General features: G+C 42.2%; 1 protein-coding gene across 1 annotated transcript; it reads right to left on the reverse strand.

Annotated features, from left to right (window-relative positions):
• Positions 1-4,872: 4,872 nt before the first annotated feature.
• On the reverse strand, positions 4,873-19,074 carry ZNF599 (zinc finger protein 599). Its single transcript, XM_042231965.2, has 4 exons — positions 18,686-19,074; positions 16,411-16,537; positions 14,934-15,029; positions 4,873-8,121 (listed from the first exon to the last, which is right to left on the reverse strand). The coding sequence occupies exons 1-4, from the start codon at positions 18,701-18,703 to the stop codon at positions 6,596-6,598; spliced, it is 1,767 nt and encodes a 588-aa protein (XP_042087899.1). The 5' UTR covers positions 18,704-19,074; the 3' UTR covers positions 4,873-6,595.
• Positions 19,075-19,515: the final 441 nt, after the last annotated feature.

Raw genomic sequence — 19,515 nt, forward strand, 5'->3', positions numbered from 1 at the left:
CGACTCTTTGCAACCCCATGAATCTCAGCACGCCAGGCCTCCCTGGCCATTACCAACTCCCGGAGTTCACTCAGACTCATGTGCATCAAGACAGTGATGCCATCCAGCCATCTCATCCTCGGTCATCCCCTTCTCCTCCTGCCCCCAATCCCTCCCAGCATCAGAGTCTTTTCCAATGAATCAACTCTTCGCATGAGGTGGCCAAAGTACTGGAGTTTCAGCTTTAGCATCATGCCTTCCAAAGAAATCCCAGGGCTGATCTCCTTCAGGATGGACTGGTTGGATCTCCTTGCAGTCCAAGGGACTCTCAAGAGTCTTCTCCAACACCACAGTTCAAACGCATCAATTCTTCAGCACTCAGCTTTCTTCACAGTCCAACTCTCACACCCATACATGACCACTGAAAAAACCATAGCCTTGACTAGACTGACCTTTGTTGGCAAAGTAATGTCTCTGCTTTTCAATATGCTCTCTAGGTTGGTCATAACTTTTCTTCCAAGGAGTAAGTGTCTTTTAATTTCATGGCTGCAATCACCATCTGCAGTGATTTTGGAGCCCAAACAGTCTGACACTGTTTCCACTGTTTCCCCATCTATTTCCCATGAAGTGATGGGACCAGATGCCATGACCTTCATTTTTTGAATGTTGAGCTTTAAGCCAACTTTTTCGCTCTCCTCTTTCATTTTCATCAAGAGGCTTTTTAGTTCCTCTTCACTTTCTCCCATAAAGGTGGTGTCATCTGCATATCTGAGGTTACTGATATTTCTCCCGGCAATCTTGATTCCAGCTTGTGCTTCTTCCAGCCCAGCGTTTCTCATGATGTACTCTGCATAGAAGTTAAATAAGCAGAGTGACAATATACAGCCTTGTCGGACTCCTTTTCCTATTTGGAACCAGTCTCTTGTTCCATGTCCAGTTCTAACTGTTGCTTCCTGACCTGCATACAGATTTCTCAAGAGGCAGGTCAGGTGGTCTGGTATTCCCATCTCTTTCAGAATTTTCCACAGTTTATTGTGATCCACACAGTCAAAGGCTTTGGCATAGTCAATAAAGCAGAAACAGAGTTTTTCTGGAACTCTCTTGCTTTTTCCATGATCCAGCAGATGTTGGCAATTTGATCTCTGGTTCCTCTGCCTTTTCTAAAACCAGCTTGAACATCAGGGAGTTCATGGTTCACGTATTGCTGAAGCCTAGCTTGGAGAATTTTGAGCATTACTTTACTAACGTGTGAAATGAGTGCAATTGTGCGGTAGTTTGAGCATTCTTTTGCATTGCCTTTCTTTGGAATTGGAATGAAAACTGACCTTTTCCACTTAGCCTTCCTTATTCTTGTGAAATTAGATGCTACGTCTTTGATTCTAACAGAAGTATGGCAACAAGGAGAATCCTAAACAAATTATCTAATCCCATGTAAGATCATGTATATTTCAGGGTGATTTTCAGACTGCCACAAACCATACCTGCTAGCTTTTATCTCCAAAAGAGATAGTTTTGGAACTGAGCTAACCTATCTCTATTAGGACCCACTAGTAGACAAGTTAATGGAAATTACACAAAGTTTCTAAGTGCTCACGGATTACATTGAGAAAAATCTGACTTTCTGGAAGGGTGGCAGGTTCCAATATGTAAAGAATTGCTTCATTGTTTACAATTTTATTTCTCCTTTAAAGTTGTCTTTGTAAGAATAATAGTCTCATACAGAGATTACTCAGTAATTGGTATTTATATGAGAAAATAATCAAGTCCACAATCATTTGTTGACCTTAGTTTGTTATATTATGTAATCGTTTAAATTTTGTAATTGATATGGAAAATTACAACCCATTTCCTGGTTGTAAATATTATGGGAATTGAGGCAATAAAATAAGACTCAAGATATACACACTAGAAATGTTCAAAAATATCTGAATTTTTAAATAAATGAATGAATCAGTAGTTTACAATATGTGGTCCCTTGACCAGCAACTTCAGCATCACCTGGAAATCTATGAGAAAAAAAATTCTCAGGAGATTGTACCTGGCAGAGAGGAATATCTGAACAAAGTCCTGGTAACTGGACAGACCGGGCTCTAGGGAGGGAAAGAAGGTCTGTTGGGTAGAGCTAGTTTGGGATGGCTGGGAGAGCATTCACAACAGAGAGGGGAGGAAATAGAGCCTAAGATATCTTTCTGGATATAATAGGGGTTTGGATTTCCTAAGAACAAACAGGCACCCTCCCAATGCCCCAGGAACAGACGGGTCATTAAAAAGGGAACAAATGCTGGGCATGGCTATGGTACACTGAAGAGTGCATCCCACCTCCAGGAGTTAGTGTTGCAGGCATCCAGCTTGTACTGCAAGGTCTTCCAGTTTCTCCACAGGAGTCCAGAACCAGAGATTTCAGAATCTGTGTAAAACTGCACAGATTTCCCATGGTGGAAACTGATTCATATTTAAACAAACAAACAAACATAAAAAACCCTTTGGGGAGCTTTAACCCACACCTCTAGGCCAGATGTAAACTCCCAGGTAGTACCTGGTTAAAGACAGAACTGAGGGCTTGGTGCTACAGGCAATCCAATTATACTTCCACATATCAGACCAACACAAATAGAAGGAAGGATAGAGATTATTATTTGTAATTGTACAGATAAGGTAGCCTTGATAAAGTTTCATTTTATTAAAACATAAAAGCCGATCAGAGTGATCACTTGAGCACCTAGGAGACATGTACGACGACAGACCCACAGGCGCCAAAATGCAGAGAAATAAGAGAGATCTTGATGGCCCTTCTGAGGATTTCACCTTTCATAGGCATTACCAGAGTTGTCAATTTACGTAACTTTTTCGGTAAGAATGTCAGTGTCCCTACTAAAATACTTACAGAAACACAAAAATATTTCCAAATCACAATGTCTGACATCCCGTTAAAAATAAACAGTGACACACAGAAGCAGGAAAATATAACCTAAAATAAGAAGAAAAATCAATCACTTAAAACAAGGCACAGATGAAGCAATTATACCCCAATAAAAAAATTTTTTTAAAACAGGCACAAAACACAAAAAGATACTCATCACTGCTAATTATTGGGCTTCCCTTGTGGCTCAGCTGGTAAAGAATCCATCTGCAATGTGGGAGACCCGGGTTTGATCCCTGGGTTGGGAAGATCCACTGGAAAAGGGAAAGGCTACCCACTCCAGTATTCTGACCTAGAGAATTCCATGGACTGTATAGTCCATGGGGTAGCAAAGAGTCGGACACGACTAAGCAACTTTCACTTCACTTCACTGCTAATTATTCAGTTCAGTTCAGTTCAGTTCAGTCGCTCAGTCGTGTCCAACTCTTTGTGACCCCATGAATCACAGCACGCCAGGCCTCCCTGGCCATTACCAACTCCCGGAGTTCACTCAGACTCATGTGCATCGAGACAGTGATGCCATCCAGCCATCTCATCCTCGGTCATCCCCTTCTCCTCCTGCCCCCAATCCCTCCCAGCATCAGAGTCTTTTCCAATGAGTCAACTCTTTGCATGAGGTGGCCAAAGTACTGGAGTTTCAGCTTTAGCATCATGCCTTCCAAAGAAATCCCAGGGCTGATCTCCTTCAGGATGGACTGGTTGGATCTCCTTGCAGTCCAAGGGACTCTCAAGAGTCTTCTCCAACACCACAGAGAAATGCAAATAAAAAACACAATGTGGTAACACCTCACACCTGTCACAGTGGCTATCACTAAAATGTCAACAAAAAATAAATGCTACATAGAAGAACAGATTTAAATGCTAATGAGACAGGCTTGCTTACAAGGCTGTTGGCAAATGAACCTATATAATGCAAATGGCTTTCAAAGCCTGACTTTGAATTATTCAAGTACTACACACAACTGTGCTATTGTGTGAATGCCAAGGGCAACTAAGTACAAACCCCTAGTGTTGTAAAGAGCCCATGTCCAGACTTGAAAAGAAAAATCTGAACCATATGACAGTCCACTGTAGGTGGAATAAAAAGTTTGAGTGATAGCAGAAACATTCTGGGACTTGTTCCACAACTGCTCATCCAAGAAACTAAATGCTATTTCCAGTGCAAAAACCTTGCCTCCAAGGTTTAATTAATTTTGGATAATGCCCCAATCCATTGCCATGAAGAAGTTGAAAATGCCCACTCCAACCTAGATGTTCTTTTCATGCCCCTAAATTCTATGTTATCCAACCACTCAATCAGAGCATAATAAAAGTACAACACAAGGGAGCTTTTTAGCAAAAGTCTCAACACCAACAAAGAAATCACCAGGATGGACTACTGGGTGTCTGTTAGTATATGCACTGTAACTGTGTTGGCACAGTTAATAATTAATAAGCAGATAATTAATAAGCAGACTACTATCATTAACTGTTGGGGAAATGCTTGGCTAGACTGCCTGAAAATTTTCTGACTTAAAGGTGTTACAGAAAATATAAAGGACAGTGTCAAACACATAATGCATATCACAAAACATATAAGTAAAAAAGACTTCAAATGATATGATGGAAGATGTGGAAGAAACTTAGGCAGAGAAGTAAGTAGAAACCACCAACTAAGACCTGGAAGAGAAGGCAAAACAAAGCATCGTCCTCTCCTTTGGTTTTCCTGGGTCAAGCCAAGGTCAAGAGATTTACCCACTTCAGTGCACTCCCCTATCACACATCCTGCTGTTCTACCAAAATTAGAGTCTTAGTTAGTTAATATTTAATCTTTTTTCTAGAACTTTCTTCGCACGATCTACTGTACAACATAGTGTACTATACACTGTTTATGTGTTTACTGTATAACAGTGCTGCATATATGTATTGTTTGTGTATGTTGGAGTGAAAAGAGTAAAAGCAGTACAGTAACAACAGAATATACAAAAATGATGTCACTGAAGTATTTTTAATACAATGAAATATTGGCTGTAACTTCTCAGAAACATTTATTAAATAAGGTGTTCTAAAACAAACCAAAAAAATTCCATAGAGGATTACGTATTGATTGGTTGATGAAAATGTGAACAGATGCTCACAGGTACCTAAATCTGTATTGCCGCTAGAAGCAATGGTTCAGTATTCACTAATTCAGTGTTTATGGTGAACTTATAGAGGAGAAATATCAATAACCTCAGATATGCAGATGACACCACCCTTATGGCAGAAAGTGAAGAGGAACTAAAAAGCCTCTTGATGAAAGTGAAAGAGGAGAGTGAAAAAGTTGGCTTAAAGCTCAACATTCAGAAAACAAAGATCATGGCATCTGGTCCCATCACTTCGTGGGAAATAGATGGGGAAACAGTGAAGACAGTGTCAGAATTTATTTTGGGGGGCTCCAAAATCACTGCAGATGGTGATTGCAGCCATGAAATTATAAGACGCTTACTCCTTGGAAGAAAAGTTATGACCAACCTAGATAGCATATTCAAAAGCAGAGACATTACTTTGTCAACAAAGGTCCGTCTAGTCTAGGCTATTGGTTTTCCAGTGGTCATGTATGGATGGGAGAGTTGGACTGTGAAGAAAGCTGAGTGCTGAAGAATTGATGCGTTTGAACTGTGGTGTTGGAGAAGACTCTTGAGAGTCCCTTGGACTGCAAGGAGATCCAACCAGTCCATCCTGAAGGAGATCAGCCCTGGAATTTCTTTGGAGGGAATGATGCTGAAGCTGAAACTCCAGTACTTTGGCCACCTCATGCGAAGAGTTGACTCATTGGAAAAGACTCTGATGCTGGGAGGGATTGGGGGCAGGAGGAAAAGGAGACGACAGAGGATGAGATGGCTGGATGGTATCACTGACTCGATGGACATGAATTTAAGTGAACTCCAGGAGTTGATGATGGACAGGGAGGCCTGGTGTGCTGTGATTCATGGGGTCGCAGAGAGTCGGACACGACTGAGCCACTGAACTGAACTGAACTGAACTGAACTGTAGACTATAACTACCATGATTAACAAGAACTGATTGCATATGATGTATGTATATGTATTTTAAGACTCAGGCCTTATGTTCAATGGTAGACATGATAATGACATGTTATATGTCAATGTTTTGTAACAAATAACTTTCAATAAATGTTAGCAGAGCTAACATCCCAATGGTCCAACTCTCCTGACTATGGATATAAAAAAATACATAAAGGGGATGAGGCCTTAGATCTCTCCCCTTTCAGCTCCTCCCCTGCCCGCACACAAATGACAAATTGTCATAAGCTTGGCAGGGAGATTGGGAAAAAGACACAAGTGTATTTCTCTTTCCTTTCTCTTCTACATCTCTCTAAATGCTCTTGAGATGGATTTGTAATAAACATAGGAAGAACTGTTGCTGACATTTTCCCCAAATGCATGACAACCACTGAGTTTCCCTTATGGATTCTCAGATGTAGTGTAAAGCTGTAGCCAGTGTCAATTTCTAGTATGACCCTTCAGATGACCTGCCACAGAAAGCTTTCAAAGAGATGATAATTAGTGTTTCTCTTCTGACACTGAGTAAGATATTTCTCTGGCCAAAAGACTTCCCTGAATAGTTATATTCAAAAGGAAAGGTACTTTACCTGTATGAGTTCACCTAAATTGCCTAAAGTGAGCAAACTTGCACAAGGCCTTCCTCCGTCTTCTAAACTCTGGTGTGAATCTTTTGATGGTGAGTGAAGGATGAACTGTGGCTGAAGGCCTTCCCACATTCACCACATTCAAAGGGTTTCTCTCCAGTGTGAGTTCTCACATGTTGAGTTAAGGCAAAATTGTCACAAAAGGCCTTCTCGCATTCTTTGCACTCATAGGGCTTTTCTCCAGTGTGGATCCTATTATGCCGAACAAAATTTGCAGGTTGGGTAAAGGCCTTTCCACATTCTCTGCATACATAAGGCTTTTCCCCAGTGTGAATCCTCATGTGTCGAGTAAAGGAAGAGCTATAGTAAAAGGCTTTTGCACATTCTTTACACTCCAAAGGTTTTTTCCCACTATGAGTCCTATTGTGTCTGATAAAAACAGAATGGTGTGTAAAGGCCTTTCCACATTCACTGCATTCATAGGGTCTCTCACCAGTGTGAATCCTCATGTGTTGAATTAAGGAAGAGCTGTCACAAAATGCTTTCCCACATTCTTTGCACTCAAAGGGCTTCTCTCCAGTATGTGCCCTCTTATGCCGGATGAAAGTAGATCTATGAGTAAAGGCTTTTCCACACTCACTGCACTCATAGGGTTTCTCTCCAGTGTGAATCCTCATATGTTGAGTGAAGGATGAGTTGAGGCAGAAAGCTTTTCCACATTCTTTGCACAAAAAGGGTTTTTCTCCCGTGTAGGTCATATTATGCTGGATAAAAGTGGACCGGTGAGTGAAGGCCTTTCCACATTTGCTGCACTCATAGAGTTTCTTTCCAGTGTGAATCCTCATGTGTTGAGCAAAGGAGGAGCTGTAGTAAAAGGCTTTCCCACATTCCTTGCACAAAAAGGGCTTTTCTCTAGTGTGAGTCACATTATGCTGGATGAAAGAGGAGCGATGGGTGAAAGCTTTACCACATTCTTTGCACTCATAGGGTTTATCTCCACTGTGAATACGCTGGTGCTCTGTGAGGTGAGACCTGCGTTTGAAGGCCTTCCCACACTCGATACACTTGTATGGCTTTTCCCCAGTATGAAACCTCATATGTCGAATGAAGTCTGCCATATAACGAGAGGCTTTCCCACATTCACTGCATTCATAAGGCTTCACTCCAGCATGAATCTGTTGATGCCGAATAAGGGCCCAATTCTTGCTGAAATCTTTGCCACATTCCTTGCACTGATAGAGGTTATTCCTTGCATCAACAACCAGGTCTTTTCCTGGTTCTTGGGAATCACATTCATGCGGAGCATCTTGTGTAGTGACTTGCTCCTGTAAAATCCCTAAACAAAGACTATCATCTGTCTCAAAGTCATCATGTTTATGGCTCAACTTCCTCAGGCATGTCTCCTTGTGGGGGTCTGCTCCTGGCCTCCAGTTCCCTTCTTGCACTTCTGACAGTTTTTCCTGATACCTTGCTTGCCCCAGCCAGGAATCCCTTGAGGTGCCATGTGTCACCTGTTCCTCAAAAGGGGCTTCCTCAGTGAGGGCCAGCTGAGAAGCAGTAAGCTCTGTGGTCTTGGGGTTTGATTTTTCACCTGAAGGAGATCCAATATAACAAAAGAGCCTATTAGTGATGTCAACACAGAACAAAATAAATGACCACTTTAGTGGAAGAATGAAGATGAAAATAAAGCCTCTACCATCTACGGCATTTTTACATCTCTTAAACCCTGGTTTAAAATATCTTTCTTTACTAATCCTTGGGTTCTTGACATCTTTAAAAGGTAACCCAAGGAGAAAAGCTGTAGCAGGGAACAGAAAATCTGTAGTGGAGACTCCACCTCACTCTCCAGAGTGGGGAAGGGTGGGCAGAGTAATAATGACTGTGTTCCAATATCTCATGCTACTATGACAGCACAGAGAAGGTGAACCTAACTTGGCCCAGATGGCAGACAGAAAGAGGTCAGTGGAGGCTACAAGGACAAGGTGCTACATTAGCTTATCTCCAAAGGTGCGTAGGAATTCCCTGACAGAGGAATTAGGAGAAAAACTGTATTAGACAACTGAAACTTCAAAGGGTCAGGGTCTTAAAAGAATACTGAATGCCAGGCAAAAAGAAAAGAATGACAGGATGGTGGAGAGGGAGGCAGAGACAGAGGAGAAATAAAATCTTAGGATTCTGGACTGTGCGAAAGTTGTGGGGAGTCAGAGATAAGTAACTGGGTGGATATATTCAGTCTACTATACCTGAGTAAAGACTCGGTGAACAGACTGAAATAGATAACATTTAGATAACTAGAAAACATATCACACTAATAAAGATTTATTTGAAAAGAGATTAATAATATAAAATTGCCAATTTCCCTCAAATTCATTATAAATTTAATACAACTTGGGGTAAATCTCAATAGGGTTTTTCACAGTTAAGGGCAACCTGATTGTGGAAAATATATAAAAGAACAGAGACCAGGATATCTCTGAAGAAGAATAAAGCAAAAGGACTTGCTCTTTGAGGAATTAGGATGATGATGAAATCATATATAACAGAGTAGTGTGATGCAGCCTAGATATAATATAAGCTGTCAAAGTGTCAAAGGTAAAAACAGAGTTAGGAGCTCTGAAATGTGTATATGGAATTTGCTCAACACATGAGGATTCACACAATTTTGATATATGACAGAAGTAGCAGAGAGGCCAGTGGGAATAAGAAAAGACTATTTAATAAATGGCTGTAGAAAAATCATTTGCCACAATGAAGGAAAATGAAGTTGTATTTCTACCTTGCACAAAGCAAAAAATTAATTCCAGATTGATTAAGACTTGTCAGAAGCTAAAGATTAAAAAGTTTTAATAAATAGTGAAAATGACTATCTTTTAGTTCTTGGGGAAAAGGAAGAATTTAAAAACAAGATACAGAAACACTCACTATAAAAGACTAATCAACATGACTAACGTTTTAAAAGGCAATCCAAGAAAAATGGCCATGTTAACATCAGACCTTCATTAACACCAGATAACACTGATGACAGAGCAAAGAAAATGGGACCAAAAGGGACATTATATAATGACAAAAAGATCAAGCCACCAGGAAGACATAATAACCCTAAATCTGTATGTACCAAATATCAGAGCCTCAAAACATACAAACTAAAAACTGAGCTGAAAGGAGAAATACCCAAAATCACAATTACAGCTGGAGACTTCAACACTTCACACCCAAAATGAAAACGGAACCATGCTATGAACTGACATTTCACAGAAGATATGTACTGACTAATCAACATATGAAGAGGTACTCAAATTTCTTAAATATGAGGGAAGGGCAAATTAAGACCACAATGAGAGACTATTTTATATTCACCTGATTGAAAACACCTTTCAAGTGTTAGAGATCCATGGAATTGTTCATACAGGGGAAGTGAAGTGTAAGTGGGTATAAATAATCATGTTAGAACACAACAGGGCATCATCTAGTAAAGTTCTCCTTTTGCTTAATTTATAATTCCCAAATTCCAGTCCTAGGCATATTCTAAGAGAAATTCCTACACTTTTTTATGAGAATACACACATGTGAATTTTCATGGCTCCACTGTGTATGGGTACAAAAAATTGGAAACAAGAAAATTTCCATGAAAATGGATGAATACATGGTGTTATATAAACGACTACTGGAGAAAAAAAATGAGTGAACTATAGCTGTGTGCATGTTCAGTCACTAAGCTGTGTCTTGCCTCTCTGCAACCCCATGGACCGTAGCCTGCCCGGCTCCTCTGACCATGGGATTTCCCAGCTAAGAATACTGGAGTGGGTTGCCGTTTCCTTCTCCAGGGGATCTTCCTGACCCAGGCAAGGGATCTTCCGAACCCATGTCTCCTGCATTGGCAGGCGGGTTCTTTACTGCTGAGCCATCAGGGAAACTGAATTATAGTTATATGCATCATGAATCTCAGTAACATACTATTGAATGAAAAGTACAAATCCTATAAGACAACATAAACAGATACTTTTTATAATGTTCAAATAAAAAAGCAAAATATACACAGGAGTACAATGAAACAATTTTTTTTGAGAATGTCAGTTTTTCATGACATTATAAAAATGATATCTTAAACTTATTTTTTAGCAATTTTTACTTATGGTAAAATAAACATAACATACAATGTACCATTTTGAGATGAAACAATCTTAAAAAGTAATGGATAAAATAATTAGATAAAGTAGATGAATTCCTTAAAAGACTCAAATTACCAAAACTGACACAAGAAAAAACAGACTATCTGAATAGCCCTTTATTTATTCAAAAGACAAATTCTGTGATGGACTGAATGTTTGTGTTCCCCAAAATTCATGTACTGAAGCCCTAACTGCCAATGTATTTGGAGGTAGGGCCTGGCCTTTACAGAAATAATTAAGGTTAAGTGAGGTCATAAAAGCAGACCTGAGAGATCACATCCTTATAATAAGAGACACCAAAGACTTCTCCCTCTCTTCCCCACCACCACACACCACATAGGAAAGGCTGTGGTCCCTGTCTTCGTATAAGAACACTAATCCCATCATGGGTGCTCCATTCTCATGACCTCATCTCAACCCAATCACCACCCAAAGGGCCAGAATCATCACACTGGGGCATTAGGGATTCAACATACAGATTTTGGGAGGACACAGGCGTTCAGTTCATAACAAGGTGACATGAGAAAAAGTACATGGCAAATGTTCTGTAAATTGTAGACCACTATCTCTTATCATTATTATAGTTGTTACATTGGTTAATCAGAATGTCAGCAATAACCTGTGAGAACATTTTTTTAGTACTGCAGTGCTGAGAAATACCACTACTGGGCCTCAAAGAGTGAAAGGGGCAGACACCATCTGCTCACAAGTATGTGAAGCAATGAGGGATCTTACATATAGCTGGTGGGAATGTGACATGGTGCAGTCACTCTGAAACTGACTGGTAGTTCCTATTAAAGCTAATCATATAACTACACCATGATCCAACCAGTCCACTCATATGTATACTCCCAACAGAAATGTGTGCTTATAGGCAACAAAAAATATGGTTAAGAATATTCATAGCAGCATTCTCCATAATATTCTGAAAAGTCAAATGTCCATTGACAGGAACACAGGTATGTGTGATCTATTAATTCACTGAGCTATTGCACAGTGAGAAACTAACTCCAAATAAATGCAACCACATGGAAAAATTCCAGAGCCATAATGATTATCAAAACAAGACCAGCAGGGCCATATTGTGCACTGTGGGGTTCCATTTATAAACCTTCAAAACTAATCTATGGGACTTCCTTGGTGGTCCGTAGCTGACTCCAAGCTTGCAATGCAGGAGGCCTGGGTTCAACACCTGGTCAGGGGACTAGACCCCGTATGCTGCCACTAAGAGTTCGCATGCCATAACTAAAAGATTCCACGTGCTGCAACTAAGACCTGATGCAGCCAAATAAATCAATAAATGAATATTAAAAAAAAAAACCACCCCAAATCTATAGTGACAGAGTCTAAATACTGGTTAATTTTGTAGAAGGGGATATTAACAGGAGGGAAGCACAAGAAGCCTCAGAGGTGCTGGAAATACTGCATGTCTTGACACTTGCAGTGGATACGCTGGTTTATATATATGTAAAATTTCATAATGATGGACCTTTAAGATTTATACATTTACTATGTATAAATTACACCTCAGTACAAAAATTCAAGGAAATATTGACTAGTAAAGGAGAGGTCTGTGTAGATGTCTCTTCTGAGAATGAGAAAAGTCCTCTAGAAAGCTTGGTTGTTCAGCTGAAACAGAGTCAACAACTTTTGGATGTTGTTGGAGAGCCAAGAGCACTTTTTTTTTTTAATGTTTCCCACAATTGCAAGAAACTTCAGCATGTTTTTTCTGTTGAGCAGAGAGAAGATGGAGATATAGAAGAGGGAGGAAATAAATGAAGAAGCATGTTCTCTGACGCAGTGGACAGACTCCTGTATGGTTTCCCATAATCCCTTCCTCATGGTGTTCCCACAGTTTTGATACCCTCTGCCTGAATCCTGGGCTTCCCAGGTGGCACTAGTGGTAATGAACCTGCCTACCAATGCAGGAGACATAAGAAACATGGATTCAATCCTGAGTCAGGAAGATCCCATGGAGAAGGAAATGGCAACCTGCTCCAATATTCTTGCCTGGAAAATCCCATGGACAGAGGGGCCTGGTGGGCTGTAATCCATGGGGTCACAAAGAGCTGGACACAACTGAAGTGACTTAGCATGCACGCATGCTGAATCCTAGCAAAATTTACTTCTAAAGAATAGAATATAACAAAGGCAGTAGAATGTAAGATGTAACAGATAAAGTATATGTGTGGAACCTCTCTTGCTAGAATCTCTTACACCATTACTTGATCTAAAGAAGTAAGCTGATGTGTTGTAAACTGCCTACAACTACAGCTTTGCAGGGGATCAAGCTAAGCTGTGCCTAGATTTCTGATCCACAGATGAGATAATAAATGAGTGATATTTTAATATTAAATGAGTGATTTTTATTCACTCATTGCAATCTGGCAATAGATAACTAAGACATCTGAGAAGGTAGGTGAAGGTATGACCTAGACTCTGCTAGGGGGATCAGCCATGGCCAGGGATGAGAACTCTTCTGTAGAGGTGAGAAAGAAGCTGCAGGGATAAGTCAGTAAGGGTTAAAAAGCAAGAAAAACAAGGGAACAGCCTTTATTTTCTGAATGAACTGGGTCATATGTTGAGATCTCAATGACTGGGGAGGCGGTGATGTTTGGAATAAGGTAAAAGTGGACAGGGGAGTGGATGTGAGACATAGAGCTGATGATGAGGGGACGATGTTAGCATCATGCAGGCAAAAGATGATTACAGCCTAGGCTAGGGTGATAATGATGGAACTCATGGAACTGGTGGAGGTGACAGATTCAGGAGAAACGTGATGAAATATGATCAAGATTCAGGAATGGCTGCATCATGGGCATGATGAAAATGGAGGTGTTGTTCAAGTTTGTTTTTGGTTTTCTCAACTTCTTGAACAGCAAGACCATTGACTGAAATGGGGAGATGAGAGGAGTGGGCAAGATCTTGAGATCCTTCTTAGGCATGATGGGTATGAAGTGCCTTTGAAACCTCCAAGTGAAGATGTAGAACTGTAGAAAGCGGTGAAGATTTGAGACAGACTCAGTGGACTGAGGAGGGGCTGGCCAGAGATACTCACTGGCTGGCTGAGCAACCTGAGGGAACCCAAGAGGGGAGCGATCACAAATCTACATTGATGCTAGCCACACATTTGATGCGGGGCTGACAGAGGCAAACATCCTCTTAAGATTTTACAAGACAGGAAAGCAAGAGAATGACAAGGCTAGGGATTGCTTCTGAATATCTCATTTACAAATGGAAGCATGGATGCCTGAAGGGCTGTACGGTACAGATAAATGATTGGCTAGAGGTGGAAAAGAGTGAGATGCAAAGTAGAGTTGGAGGCAGTAATCTGCAGAAAAATAAATGACTCTTTTCTGAATCCAGAAGGTAGTTTGAGATACCATTAGTCACTATTCATTATGAGTAATAATACATGAATATTGTTAAGTCACTTACTTTGGGTCAGGCAATGGAAGGTGAATGGAAGTGACTATGTGAGCAAGTGGGTATGACTACTCCCCTTCTCTCCTATTCCTTTTGGCCAGTTGGATGATGTCAGGGCAATCTTACAGCCACATGCTGACAATAGAATATACCTGGTCCCTAAATAGATATGTGGCACAGAATTTGCCTGCAGACCCACATTATGTGTGTATGTGCTCAGTTGCTCAATCATGTCTGACTCTTTGCAACCCTATGAACTATAGTCCGCCAGGCTCTTCTACCTATGGAATTTTCCACGCAAGAATACTGGAACAGGTTGTCGTTTCCTACTCCAGGGGATCTTCCCAACCCAGGGATCAAACCAGCGTCTCACATGTCTTCTGCATTGGCACGCAGATTCTTTACAACTGCGCCACTTGGGAATCCTGACCACGTTATACTGTGGCACAAATGAGAAAAACAAGCCTTGCTGAGCCACCAAGATTTTGGAGCTTATTTCTTACAGCAGACAGCATCCACTTAGCTTAACTTGTATGTCAAAGGCACAGGAAGATCATACAACTTCCCCAGGGTCCTGATGCTTCTGAATGGCCAAGTATAGAGTCTGTCTCTTACTCAGGATAGCAAATTTCAACCCCAGTAAAGGCAAAGAGTGTGATAGGATTGGGAAGACAGAGGAAACACAGTTAAAAGGACTCCATGATCACCCAAGACCCCCAGAAAGCTACAGAAAGAAACTGCCCATGGAAAGGGGCACTGCCCACTCAATGGGGCTGACTGGCAGTCTGCCAGCTGCCATGCCACTCACCTATACAGGTGTTTCCAGAGAGGCCTCTCTTTACTGTCCACAGTTCTGGCCCATACTCCAGTAGCTGAATCAGCTCTGCCTCAGGAACAGGATGCCCTGTACATGGAGAAATAAATGGGGCATGGGTATATAGGTAAAGACAAAAAGGAAAATCTCACATACACAGGAGTGAACACCTTGAACATACCACTATGCAACCCCAAAGGGGACACCTCCTTCCAGAAGTCTTTCCCTAATTAAATTAGCAAGATTCAACCATCCCATGCTTCAGAACTACTTAGACACATCTGGTTCTAAACACAGAACAAATTAAACCAAATCTCTGGGCATAAAGACAGTACTGGTTGTTTTCAAACCTCACCAGGTGATTCTGGTGTCCAAGGATGGCTGAAAACACTAGACTAAATCAACTGATAATCAGTTGTCTGAGGAAGGCCATGACCTAAAACTGCTACCCATTCTGAAGAAAAATCCAGTTTGGGAAGATGGGGCTGAATGTGGGGACTTGCTACCCTATTTGTTGCTACACCATCCTGTGGCCACTTCAGGGATGCTGGCCCAATGACCTGGACCAAAGAGAGAAAGCAAACAAACAGAGAACTAGGTTGGGAGGTACCAACCCAGGAACCAGCACCACCACAGGGCTTCTCATTAGGTGAAGTAATAAACTTTCTTCAGGGTAAAATTTGTATGATGTGGTTTTCTGGCACATGCAGCCAAATATATTTTGCCAAATGTGAAGGTTTAAAGATAGGAGGATTCTGAAGAGAAGTCAATGACTTAGGCAGCAGGACCACAGAAACTCTTGATTAGAAAATCCTGTACTGCAAGCCAGAGTGCAGCCAGCTGTCACTTAGCAAATGTTCACTGAGGTCTGCTCTATATCTGGCACCGAGGTCAGTAAGGAGGCAGGGGGAAAGGTGAACCAGATCTTCCTTTGTCTCTGCTGGACCTGAGCTCCCTGCCCATTCAGGGAACTGGCTTGTGTTTGTTCCTCCACTTGGAATACTATTCCCCAGATGCCTCCTTTCAATAACTATTCACAATTGTCACATAACACTATAGTTACTTCACTGAAGACTGACCTCCTGGGGGAGACTATATGGAAGAACATTTGGGATTTATTATTTTGTACAATTTTATTGTGCAATTTGTATATGATTATATTTGTATGTAATTTGTATAATTTTGTGTATTATTATGTATAATTTATTATACATAACAAATACCTATATGGCACTTTCTAAGTTCCCAGTTCTACTCTACACACTTTAAAGATATTAGTTCGCTGGGGCTAAGTGAAAGGGTTACTACTAAAATAATAAAATAAAAATAATCATGAAGCGGTCAGACCAGAACAGGCTGAGGCTGGAGGGAGAAGCAAAGGCAGGTTCCTCAGGTCTTCTTAACTGACCGTGCTCAGAGAGAGGGTGGAACAAAAGAGGTTCTGGGTACCACATGTGAGGTGAGGCCTTACCCAGTGAGACCAGGAGGCCACAAGTCTCCAACATCACCTCCTGGTACAAGGTCCTCTGGGCCAGGTCTAGATGTCTCCATTCCTCCCCAGTGAAGGTTATGGCCACATCTTCAAATGATATCAATGCCTGCAAAGTCAAACAGAGAGGGTGCGGTGACTGTATGGCTATTAAATTAGAGCCTACTGCTTGGTTAGTGACAGAAACTCAGAGAGACCCAAGGCCTGAATCCCTGAGTATCTCCTGAGAACCCAGCTCTGTGCTGAGTTCAAGAAGGAGGTAGATGGTGCTTTAGATGGACTACAAATAGTGTGAGAGAGAAAAGCCACCTATATGGGAATCCACTGGAGAGTGATGCAAAACAAAAGTAATCTTGTGTGGACTGTGAGTCCGTTACTGTAATTCAAGCAAGGATAAGAGCAGTGGCAGCTGAGCCTCACTGGTCTGCCCTCTATGCCTGCACCTCAGGGCTTTGCTGCTGCTGCTAAGTTGCTTCAGTCGTGTCCGACTCTGTGCGACCCCATAGACAGCAGCCTACCAGGCTCCCCCGCCCCGGGATTCTCCAGGCAAGAACACTGGAGTGAGTTGCTATTTCCTTCTCCAATGCATGAAAGTGAAAAGTGAAAGTGAAGTCACTCAGTCGTGTCCAACCCTCAGCGACCACATGGACTGCAACCTTCCAGGCTCCTCCATCCATGGGATTTTCCAGACAAAAATACTGGAGTAGGGTGCCATTCAGATGCTGTGTTAAAGCAATTGAAAGTATCTAGGTCTGCACCTAAACTTCTTGGGATTTAAATTCAACCTTTTGAATCAAAACACGCTAATTTCTTTGAGCCTCAATTTCCACATCAATACAATAGTTCCAACTTCACCAGGTTCTTGCAGAGATTAAAGTGAAAATATTCATAAAGCAAACAAGTGCAGTGCCCAGCACTTGTCAGTGCTCAATGTGTATTTGTGAATTTCTTTAATTCTCTCACAGCCCATAAGGTTAACACCATCACTGTCTCCATTTCACAATCAGCAAATGGGGGCTCAAAGTCAAGCTGCCCAGAGTAACATGCCTAATGAGAAGGGACAAGATTTGAACCCAGGTCCCTGTGGTCCAGCCACAACAGGGGATTTAGATTTGATCTAGGTATCATGGCAGCTCCAGAAGGTAGAATCTTTCATTCATCAACCACTTACTGAACACTTGGTAGGTCCTGCATTTTTCTAAGGCTGGGGACAGGAGCTCCCATATCCCTGACAAGGAACTAAATAAATAAGCAAAATAAAGTCATATGGCCTTACGGGCTCCGAAATAAAGAAAAATAAGATGACTACAGAGATTACAGGAGACTTTAGATGGGTCAATCAGGAAGACCTCTCTGAGCAGATGTGGAACAAGGCTGGAATGAATTAGGGAGCAAGCCAGGAAAAATGGATAAACAAGCAAAGTTCTGAAGGTCATCAGAGCTATGTTGACAGCAAACAAAGTGGTGTGCTGAAGAATAACTTAGGGCCTGTCCATGTGTTTACATCCCTTGAGACACAACATTCCTATGCACTGTCATTAATGAAAACTGTAATGGATTCACTTTTGAAATATAAGTAAATGTGTTGGGGAAATGGAAACCGTCAGTGGCAAGCCAATGGACTTGTACCCAGATGGTACCCTCAAAGAGAAATCCAGTGACAGGCTTGTCTTCTGCTCTGTCCAGGGAACTTCTACTCCTGTTAGAGGAGCAGCCAATTCCAGAAACACTGCTCCCACCCCACTTCTGCTCTCCAGGCTGTCTCATCTGTCTCCCAGTTCTCAGCTGCACTGAGGCCAGAGGCAGGGATGGCTGAGGGTCAAACTCCACCTGGGGTGAGCCTGAGACAACAGCAGGACCAGGAGAGCCCTTCTCCAGAAACAACATCCAGAGTGATGCTCTCTGGGTTGTGCTGAGCACTCAAGGACACACGCCACAAGCATATCCTCTCCAGTTCCTCCGACCAAGAGACAAAAGTTGTTAATACTTCAATTTTAGACCCGAGGGAATAGAGGCCAAGGGCCGTGAATCCATAAGCTTAGAGCCAATTATGGGTGCCTCTCTTTACAACGCTTGGCCTGGATTCAGAACCCTGGGTTGGAACTGATGAGCACTGTCGTCCCCACACCCCATTTTCACCGAACCTCCAGATCCAAGCGTATTAAGACTGAAAGGTGGAGAGGCCCGGAATTCCCTATATCACAGAGTGGCACTATGCGGACCGCGACCCCAGCGCACTTGGGCGCCCTCCACTCACCAGCGCCGGCGCCGCCATGGGGCCCGTGGGCAGAGCGGGACGGCGGGAGGCGGTGACAAAAGCAGGTAGAGCGGGCTTAGCCGACCCGAGGCCAGCCCTGCACGGAAGTATCTGGGACCTGAGTGTCCACGGTGTGGAATGCGCATAAGGCCCGCGGAGCCGCCTCTGGGAGCTGTGGGGACGGAGGGCTGGGAGCTCGAATGCTCGGCTGACAACCCGTTCCAAGCGGGGTCACTGTTCACACAAAAGTGTGACGGTGGGTTCTAGTCTCCTCACGGCTTTTTGCTCGGTATAGAAGACCTTTTTCCGTGGAGCGGTCAATGTCCAACGCTCCAGGAGAGGAAGCCCGTAAAGCTAGACAGACCGCTTGTAAACGACATCCCAATATTAGACCAAGAAGCCCCGCCCAAGCTGCCACCACTGCCCGCCTCCGCTTTACGTCACTGGCTCAGCGCCCAAGGCCGTCATTGGAGACACTGCCTTCTGGGTAATGTAGTTTCTGACTTCATCCTGGTGAACCAAGGAGCTCACTTCTGGTTTTCTCTGGAAACTGTGTCTTAAGGTTCCATGGCATCTGATCCATCACTTCATGGCAAATAGATGGGAAAACAATGGAAACAGTGACAGACTTTATTTTCTTGCGCTGCAAAATCACTGCAGATGGTGACTGCAGCCATGAAATTAAAAGACACTTGCTCCTTGAAAGAAAAATTAAGACAAACCTAGACAGTGTATATAAAAAGTAGAGATATCATTTTGCCAACAAAGGCCCCTATAGTCAAAGCTATGGTTTTTCCAGCAGTCATGTATGGGATGTGAGAGTTGGACCA

The sequence above is a fragment of the Ovis aries genome, chromosome 14, assembly GCF_016772045.2.
Source record: "Ovis aries strain OAR_USU_Benz2616 breed Rambouillet chromosome 14, ARS-UI_Ramb_v3.0, whole genome shotgun sequence".
NCBI classification, from domain to species: domain Eukaryota; kingdom Metazoa; phylum Chordata; class Mammalia; order Artiodactyla; family Bovidae; genus Ovis; species Ovis aries.

Bases quoted from the DNA above. Each gene is read 5' to 3' on its own strand.
- ZNF599 (XM_042231965.2), bottom strand. The intron at 15,030-16,410 runs GTAAGGCCTCAC...CTCCATGTACAG, and splicing joins TGGCCTCCTGGTCTCACTGG to GGCATCCTGTTCCTGAGGCA. The intron at 8,122-14,933 runs GTGAGTGGCATG...GATCTCCTTCAG, and splicing joins CTCTGGAAACACCTGTATAG to GTGAAAAATCAAACCCCAAG.